Here is a 10,386-nt window from a genome sequence, read left to right as displayed (position 1 = left end):
TCTTTATCCATTCGTCTATCGAAGGACATTTTGGTTGTTTCCATGTCTTGGCCACCGTAAACAAAGCTGCAATGAACATTGGAGTACATGTGTCTCTATAGAGAAATGCTTTCAAATTTTTTGGGTAGATACCCAGGAGGGCGATTGCTGGGTCATATGGTAATTCTATCCGTAATTTCTTGAGGGACCTCCACACTGTCTTCCATAGTGGCTGCACCAGTCTGCATTCCCACCAACAGTGTATGAGGGTTCCTTTTTCTCCACAGCCTCTCCAACACTTGTTGCTATTTGTCTTGTTGATGATAGCCATTCTGACTGGGGTGAGGTGATATCTCATTGTGGTTTTTATTTGCATTTCTCTGATGATTAGTGATGTTGAGCATTTTTTCATATGTCTATTTGCCATTTGTAAGTCCCCTTTGGAGAAATGTCTCTTCAGGTCCTCTGCCCATTTTTCAATTGGGTTGTTTGTTTTTTTGTTGTTGAGTTTCATGAGTTCCTTGCATATTTTGGATATTAGCCCCTTATCAGAGGAACTGTTTGCAAAAATCTTCTCCCATTCAGTCGGTTGCCTCTTTATTTTGTCGATGGTTTCTTTTGCTGTGCAGACAATAGTTTAGTGGTTACCTGAGGGTAAGGGGGGTGGGGGGTGGGAGATGAGGGTAAGGGGGATCAAGTATATGGTGATGGAAGGAGAACTGACTCTGGGTGGTGAACACACAATGGGATTTATAATTGATGTAATACAGAATTGTACACCTGAAATTATGTAATTTCATTAACAATTGTCACCCCAATAAATAAATTTAAATTAAAAAAAAAAAGAAAGAATGAAAAACAACCATTCCCTTTAAATGTTAACTTTAGATGCATAGGTTTTACATAGTGACTCTCCTGCTTTTCAATCACAATTTTAAAAATTAAAATTATAGTTATTAAGCCCCCCCCAAAAAAAAGAAAATCAGAAATATTGCAACATAATCCCCGCCAAGAATATTTATTAGTATGCAAATTTTGATTTCATTAGTTTTGATTGACAACTGTTTAGTATATATACCAAGCAAAAGATATTTAAAGTGGTCTAACTTAAAATTATATTAGAGGAAATTTTCTAAAGAGAAAAAAGCTTAGATAGTATATTGTTATTATTTTATATGAAATTTTCAGTCATATAATTTAATATATTATTCCTTAAAGACAATTTTTATTTTTTGCAAGATGAAATGTATTACTTTTCCCTCATTTTTCACTATTGTTGCTGAATTTCTTTATAGATATTATTCCACAACAAATTAGTAGAACCTACAATAATTTTATGGAACCATTCTTTATATATTGGTATCTAAGTTTGACTTATTTATAGATGGTTTACATGTCTTACATTAGTAATAAAATCATCAACTTTAATTTTAAGTGCTTTTTCTTTTTTTTTATCCATATAAGTTTTAAGGCATTTTCACTTCTCTGTAGAAGTTTTGTTGTTGTGGTTTTCCTATACCATATTTTTTATCAGTCTATATTGTAAAGCAATAGTTTTATTTTTATCTATGTAGATTTCTTTATTTTCTTTTTAGAACACAATTATTTCCATTTTAAAACTATTTCCATTTTAAAATGATAAACTAGTGGAAACTGAATATGTTGACCTTCATGTAAAAGAGATACTTTATGATTTGTTATACTGAACCATGCAACTAATTTGTATTGGCTTTATGTTCAATGTTGTTTTCTTTATAACACAATCAACTTGTGACTCAAACTTGCATTAGGATGACTAGATCAGGGTTTTAACACAATTATGTCCAGAAGAGTAACATGAGCAACAAAGCTTTCCAGAGCTAAAAATGAGTCCTCTTGTGATTATATCCATGTTTCTAATTATATAGCATCATCAAACTTTTCCCTTGGAAAAGAAAATAATAAGCATTAAAAATCAATAAACTAAGTAGGTCTTAAGTGTTTTTACCCCATATACACAAATACAAAGTAATTAGGCGAGGGGATGGATATGTTAACTAACCTTATTGGGGTAATTGTTGTGCAATATATGAGTATCAAATTATTATATACCCTAAATTTACACAGTATTTCAATGACATCTTAATAAAGCTGAAAAATAAAACTTTTATTAGTATGTTATAAAAAAACTTCACAAGATAAGTTTTAATAAACCATAATCTATAAAATAATCAAGTAAAACAAATTACAAAAATGAAGAATTGAAGAGGTAGTTTTAAAAACATATGAGATGCTGTAGAAAAGAAGATATTTAAACAGAAATAAATATTCTTTGAAAATATTCAGTTAGAAAATATGCAGAATGAAATATATAGATAGGAAAAATAGGATATAAAAGAATACAAAAGATATATGAAACCTAGTAGAAAAGTTCAGAATGCAAATAATTTTAGTCCTAGAAAAAGTGGAGAACAAATATTGCAGGGACAATAATAGAAGACATGTAATTTAAAGACATTTCAAAATTAATAAAAAAAAAAAAAAAAAGCCTGTGAATTACTAAAGAAAATCACATATGAAAATATCATTTAAAAATACCAGAAAATCTTTCTGGGTTCCGGCCTGCTTTGAGGCGACATGGCGAAACGCACCAAGAAGGTGGGAATCGTCGGTAAGTACGGGACGCGTTACGGCGCCTCCCTCCGGAAAATGGTGAAGAAGATCGAAATCAGCCAGCACGCCAAGTACACCTGCTCCTTCTCCGGCAAAACCAAGATGAAGCGGCGCGCCGTGGGCATCTGGCACTGCGGCTCCTGCATGAAGACGGTGGCCGGCGGCGCCTGGACCTACAACAGGACTTCTGCTGTCACAGTAAAGTCTGCCATCAGAAGACTGAAGGAATTGAAAGACCAGTAGAAGCTCCACAATTGAAACCTTGCTAGCCTAGAATAAATGGGTTAATTTATGTAAAAAAAATAAATAAATAAAAAAATAAAAATAAATGAAAATAAAAATACCAGAAAATCATAAGACAGAATCTTGGGGGTGGGGGGGTGGGAAGTCACCATACAGTCATGTGCCACCTAATAGAATTTTAGTCAATGATGGACCACATATATGACCATGGTTCCATAACATTATAATGGAGCTGAAAAATTCCTATCATTGTTGTAGCCATGGTAACTTCAGAAGGCAAGGATTACTCATGTTTTTATGGTGATGGTGGTGTAAAGAAACCTACTGCTCTGTCAGTGGTATTAAGGTATAGTACATACAGTTAGGTATAATGCATAATGCCTGATAATGGTAATAAACAACTGTGCTACTGGTTTGTATGTTTACTATACTATACTCTTTATCATTATTTTAGAGTATACTCTTCCTACTTGTAAAAACAAATTAGTTTGCTGTAAAACAGTATGTTCTATAATGCCGGCAATAGCCTCATACATCATGTGTTTACTGTGTCTGTTGATTTCTTCATTTTCTCTTGTGCTTAATTTAATCTTGTGTTATTTTGTTTATCATGACTCCTTAGTGTACATAATCCACTACTGATGTTGTCAGGAAGAGGCTACATTGAGTGATTGACCTGGAAAGAAAATTAGAAGTGGTTAAGACTACAAAAGTGAAAAATCAGTGATGGTTATTTCTCTCCAGTCAGGCATGTCCCATTCCACTATAGCTGCAATCTTAAAAAACAAGAACAAAGTAATGTAAGCTGTTAAAGGATATGCTTCATTGAAAGCAACAAGACTAACAAAAATTTGAGAAGGGCCTATATCAAACATGGAGAAACTTCTAATGACATGGACTAAAGATCAGACACAGAAGCATATCACTCTCAGTACCATGACAAGCATGGCCAAAGCAAACAGTTTGTGATGTTGAAAGAAAAATCTAGACTTGACTATGCTGTTGAATTTACTGCTAGCTCTGGGTGGTTTACCAATTCAAGAATCATTGTTCATTACATAATGTGAAAGCGAGTGGTATTTCTGTGAGTGCTGATGTGAAAACAGCTTGAGAATTTTTGGAAATTCCAAATAAGCTAATTGTGGAGCAACATTACTTGCCAGAGCACATATCCAATATGGATGAAAACTCTCTGTTCTGGAAACAGATGCCTGAAAAGACTTTCATCCATAAGGAATCCAAGTCAATGCCAGATTTGAATGCCTGTGTGACTGCAAAATCTGTGCTTTTTCTATTATGAGAAATGAAACTGTGAATATTAGAACATAAATGTTTGCCCTGCCAAAGATATACTTGGTACCAATTTCCACGTTTGAAAGAGGAAATGGGCATTTCTCCAGCAGTGTATAGGTACAGTAAAAAAGAATATCAGGGCTCTTTTGAAACAACATTTATAGGGCCCTCATATAAACATCTTCTCATGCTTAATAATGATCAATGTTATTAGTTATCAAACATACTGTCTACACAGATTTCCTGCCCAAACGTCTATATTACGGTGGTTAACTATCCTTGCATTAAATTTGAGCTTTCTCATAATTTTCTCCAAATTAATTACCAATTTAGGAAACTAATTGTGATGTGAATGGTTTGGTGTTTACAAGATCAGTTTCTTTAAAGTTACACTTTAACTTTTTTTCCTCAACAATTATCTATTGAGTACCTAATAGCTGGCAGTCACGCAAATTCTAGGGATTAACACTATTATAGAAAGTTTCACTGTTTTTCTCATTCTTAATCAAAGAATAATCATTCTGACAGGGTTTCATGTTAGATACCCATAAGACCTGTATGTGGCCTTGACAACTATACATTCAATCTTTAGATTAAAGATTCAATTTGACACAACTAAACTGTCAATGCATCCCATTAGAGACTGTTTTCCAATCATGGCATTAAGTTCTCTGAAGTTGTATTTTTTTGTCCCTTCTAGAATGAGGATACAGTGAGGCGTGATGTTAAGGCTGTTAAAAAGTCGAGGGTGTTGGGATTTTCAAATAATTCAGGAGACAATGGCCGAATGCCATGAATTCTCACAGAAACAAATAAACAAACAAACACTGTTTGGGTTTCTATTCAAAATATTATGGCTGATAAATGTTTGAGGTAATGATAGCCTTTTCCTAATTAATACTAAAATTAAATATTTTGCATTTTCTGTAAGTTAAATATCATGAGTTGGGCAAAGCGATTGTCTCCTAATTTTTATTTTGAATATAGAATGGTTTGTTTCTACTTTTGGCTATCCATTTCAAATCACGAAAATGATATTTTATTGTAAAATATACTATCTTATAACTTAAATGTGAGCTCCACTACAAATAATTTCACAGAGACACTTAAATCACAGCATTGCAATCAGTCTTACTAATGAAAGTATTTGGACCAAAATGTAATCAGCCAATCCAATGGAATTTTATCTTGAATCTCTTTTTTTTTTTTTTATTCGAGTGAGGATACATTTATAAAATATATAAGCTGCCTGAAAAACTACCTTAATCCCCAGGGGATCCCAGGATCAGAATAAATATTCCCCCAAATGACGATATTCTTATTACCATCTAAGAAATATTTTTTAAAGAAAGAAAACTTGAAACCTCTAATTATTATGTCTATACTCAGATCTCTAAAACTTAAAAACAAATCTGTATTTAACCTTTATATCAATCATGCTAAGAATGCCCTTTTTTGAATTAGAGATTGAAATAAGTTGCAAGATTGCTGAACATTTTATGTGGCCAGTGCAAACACCTGAAAAAGTTCAAATTAAAGAATTATGAAGTAAGTAATTTTTTTCTTGATAGATCCTGATCTCTTTCCACATCATTTTTGCCACCGCACAATAAACATCCACTGTTGTTCCTATTTCACCTTTCATTCTTATACCATATCCAATTTTGGTAAACATTTTTCTGAGATATATGTATATTTTTCTTAAGGATTGCATGGCTAGGTGAAGAGGAAAATTGAAGCAAAACAGGAAACAATTACATAGTCACTGTGATAGAGGGAAACTAAAAGTCCCGTTGTCATTCTGAATCCCCAAATAGGGTGTGTGTGAGCTGTGTGGGGAAAATGACTTGAGAGCTGAGTCATGAAGAATTGTTTGGCATTGGACAGATGAGAAAGAATGTATAAGCTAAGAGCATTGCTAAAGAATGGTTCTGTTTGCAAACTCATAGGAGTTCAGGCAACTATGTGTCAATTATTATTTGAAACACAGATAATGAGCTAGGACAAAAATGAGGGCATTTATGACTTGCCAAATATATGAGTTTATTCCAAACATTATGTAGGAACAATTATGCAGGAGGGGGGCAAGCATTCATATATTCCTAGATACTTATGCAGGAGGGGGGCAAGCATTCATATATTCCTAGATACTTCTGTTTTAATTTCTACTCTTCTCATTTACTCTCAGATCTAGTTATTAGCATCTAATAAGTAAGGATTTATATGTCTCTTTATCAGTTGCTATCTGTGTTTTTTGAAATGCCTTAAAGTTCACAAAGTTGATTTTCTAACAGTGTAAATAATTAGATTCTAATAAGCATTTAGAGATGTTTTGGAGCACCACAAACTAGCTAAGTCAAAGGTAAACTAGGTCACTATTTTGCTCACCCATGTGGCCAGCCTTTTACATTTTCATGGAAGATAAAGGGATGATGTTGGATAGACTCCTTAAATCGATTCATATTATTGTATCTCAAACATTTAGACCCATTCAGTATTTTGATTACCACATAACCAAATTAAAAGGAACAGGAGATATAAAAACTGAAAGTAATTGAGTTGAAAATACTTAGTTCTTGTATTTATTGTATTGGAAAGATTTCTGGCTTAGACCACAAGAGAATAATATAGCTTCTGATGATTATTAAATACACATAGTTTAAACTAGGAAAAAAACTGTCCAAGTAAGATAGCATAGGCGAAGAAAAATGATTTTCTTCTATGCTTATGAATTCTTGGCTGAGGCCCTTACAATGAAAGACGTATTTATAAGACAAAAACACATAATTTTATTAACATGTATATATATATATATATATATATATATATATATATATATACATGTTACACGCACACACACACACAGAGGGTGCCAAAAAAATGTATACACATTTTAAGACGGGAAAACTGTATTAAAATTGTAATTCTCGATTTATACCGATAACAAAAGATGAATACAAATCATGTGTATACATTTTCTTGACACCACCAGTATATATGATACTTATAGAAAAATGACTAACTCCCTGAGGTGGCTTAGAGTTTAGAATTAAATATGTATTGTCTTAATTGGGAAAAGGAAGAGGGGAAAGAAGGCTTTTAGGGGAGAGCAAATAATTTGTATGAAAGATGAATGGGAACAATAGATGTAGGGTGTGATAGTTTGGAAAAACTTGGTCTGGGTGTGATGTGGACTTCTAGTTTCTTCTCTTGTGATGAGAGTCAAATTTCCCTGGTTGATGAAACTTCTAGAGTGGGCATTTTAGACAATTGAAATCCTTTTAGTGATCTGTACTGAGGCAGATAAGGGGAGTTCAGACAAAGTTTCTGCCAGCATTTACTATTTTTCATGTACCTACAGCTACAAATAATATACTAAAGCAGCATATTTTGGGGCAACAGAACTCCTGAAGTCATATTTTAGGGTGGCATATTCTGCTGCTCTTCAGTAGTTTATCCGAATGTTTCCTGTACATGAAGGGACAAAATGTTTTCAATATAGCTTCAATATATACTGAAGAACAATACATTTACATCTACTAAATTTAAAATTATTTTTAATATTGAATAGAAATATCTGGAGAAACTACAACAAAATATATGAAAGCCAATAAAAATGTTTTATAGCTGCTCTCAAGTATAAACACAACACGGAAATACAGCTACTAGAAAAATGTATTTTTTATTTTAATTTGTAGAGTAAAAGAACATTGGAAAACAGCCTCACAAAACACTGAAAAAAGATATAGTGAATAGGTTTCCTAATAGCAGAATTATTAAAAAAAAAAAAAATCAACTCACAAAAGCAGTTATTGACTTCACAAATAATGACTCTTATATAAACACCAGTTTAAACTAGTGTGAGGATTCTACAAAGAAATGATATGTACATGAATACCCTCTGTTGAAGAAAACTATATGTATTAATTTGTGTTTGTGTATGTCGGTATGTGTGTGTTCAGAATTTTTCAGTGGTTTAAAAATTATATTTATAAATAGAATGTTTTTATTTAGCAAAGGAAGTATTCACTTGAAATATGTCTAGTGTAATGAACTAAATTTTACTTTTTTATTTTAATTTTAATTACAATATAAAAACTGAAGCAGTGTGTTATAGGCTGAATTGTTTCCCCAACATTTACATATTGAAATCCTTTCTCCAGTATCTCAGGGTGTGACTGTATTTGTAGATAAGGTCTTTAAAGAGACAATTAAGTTAAAATGAGGTGGTAATGGTGGATCCTAATTCAATCTGTTGTCTTTATAAGACAAGGAGATTACAAGATGGACACACACAGGGAAGACCATATGAAGACATAGGGAGAAGTTAGTCATCTACAAGCCAAGGGGAAAGCTCAGACTGAAACCAACACTGCTGACACCTTGCTCTTGGGTGCCTAAACTCCAGAACTGAAAGGAAACAAATTTATGTGTTGTTTAGACAATCCAGTCTGTGGTACTTTATAACAGAAGCCCTAGCAAACTAATATACAGTGTAAAATATTTCTGTTAAATGCAACTTTATCACTTTATGAGAGTTTTTTACTTTGACAATTGAAGATTTTTACAGTTGGAATTTCATAATTTTTAAATTAAATTTATTGGGGTGACATTGGTGAGTAAAATTATATAGATTTAAAGTGCACATTTCTATAATACATCATCTGTATATTGCATTGTGTGTTCACCAACAGAGTCATTTCACCTTCCATCACCATATATTTGACCCCTGTTATCCTTTTGTAACCCCCACCCCTTACCCTCTGGTGACTACTAAACTGTTGTCTGTGTCTATGAGTTTTTGTTACTTTGTTTGTTTTGTTCATTTGTTGTTTGCAGTTTTATATACCACATATGAGTGAAGTTCTCGATTTTTTTCTGTGACTTATTTTGCTTAGCATGATATTCTAAAGATCCATCCATGTTGCCGCAAATGGCATGGTTCTTTATATAGAAACCCTAAAGACTCCACCAAAAAACTATTAGAAACAATAAACAAATACAGTAAAGTTGCAGGATACAAAATCAATATACAAAAATCCATTTTATTCCCATATTCTAACAATGAAATTTCAGAAAAAGAAATAAAAAAAAAATCAATTGTTTTTGCAACTGCAACAAAAAGAGTAAAATGCCTATGAATAAACTTAACAAAGGACATGAAGGACCTAGACACTGGAAACTGTAAGATATTATTAAAAGAAATTGAAGAAAAAACAAAGAAATAGAAAAATATTTCGTGTTCATGGAGTGGAAGAATCAACAGAGTTAAGATGGCCATATTACCCAAAGGAATATACAGATTTAATGCAATTAATCCCCATCAAAATCCCAGTGGCATTTTTTTTCAAGAAATAGAACTGAAAATGTAACCTCCAAATTGAGATGTGCTATAAGTTTAAAATGCACAGTGATTTCAAAGCCTTCCTTGGCAAATAAAGGATATAATGTATATAATGTTTATAGTGATTACACATATAAATCACTTTTTAAATTTTTAATGTGACTTTATCTTTTTATCTTTTAAATACAGCTACCAGAAAATGTAAAATCACTTAAATTGCTTATATATCCATTGAAAAGATGTGTTCTAGGCATTCCTTTTCACTAAAATACAAGAAAAAAAGGCAAACAAGCTAGAAAAAGAGTGAGAATGAGCTCAAATCCCATATACTTGTGTTGACATAGGTCATAAAGTATCATCTCACCACTAATTTGAAGTGTTTCCATCACATGTAGATGCTACCATAAATATCTTGTTTTTTTTTAACAACTTTTTCCTGATCCGGACTAATGGCCACTATTTGTATTTTTCTATCATCTGTCTCTGATACACATTGTGAAACATTTTAAATATTATGTTTGTGATTTTTAACCAAATAAGCTTGAAATATTTTCTGTTCGAAGTCTACTATTCGTTCCCAAATCCAAGAGAATAAATTAATATATGAATGAGATTTTAAATGCCAAAAATGCAAACAGTATGCTTTCTTTAATTATTTAAAACATCAAGTGTCTTTTTGAAATCATTCCCGTATAATTACATCCTTCAAAAATGGACCAAAAGAGCATGAAACTAAACTTTTCTGATAACATGAATGCTTGGTAGGAAATAACTATATTTAAAGAAAATGGCCTCAATTTTAAACAGAGAAAAATTAATCATTTAAAAATAAAATACCTAAGAGCAAGGTTTAAAAGATAGTATTTATAAACATT

At 32.1% G+C, this 10,386-nt stretch overlaps 1 protein-coding gene across 1 annotated transcript; it reads left to right on the top strand.

Moving 5' to 3' along the window:
* Positions 1-2,578: 2,578 nt before the first annotated feature.
* LOC308510298 (large ribosomal subunit protein eL43-like) lies at positions 2,579-2,928 on the top strand. Its single transcript, XM_081079482.1, has one exon. The coding sequence runs from the start codon at positions 2,596-2,598 to the stop codon at positions 2,872-2,874; it is 279 nt and encodes a 92-aa protein (XP_080935608.1). The 5' UTR covers positions 2,579-2,595; the 3' UTR covers positions 2,875-2,928.
* Positions 2,929-10,386: the final 7,458 nt, after the last annotated feature.

Source organism: Rhinolophus hipposideros (assembly GCF_964194185.1).
Source record: "Rhinolophus hipposideros genome assembly, chromosome: 18".
Lineage (NCBI taxonomy): Eukaryota > Metazoa > Chordata > Mammalia > Chiroptera > Rhinolophidae > Rhinolophus > Rhinolophus hipposideros.
Note: the sequence above shows the minus strand (reverse complement) of the source record. Positions and strands in the feature narration are given on the sequence as shown.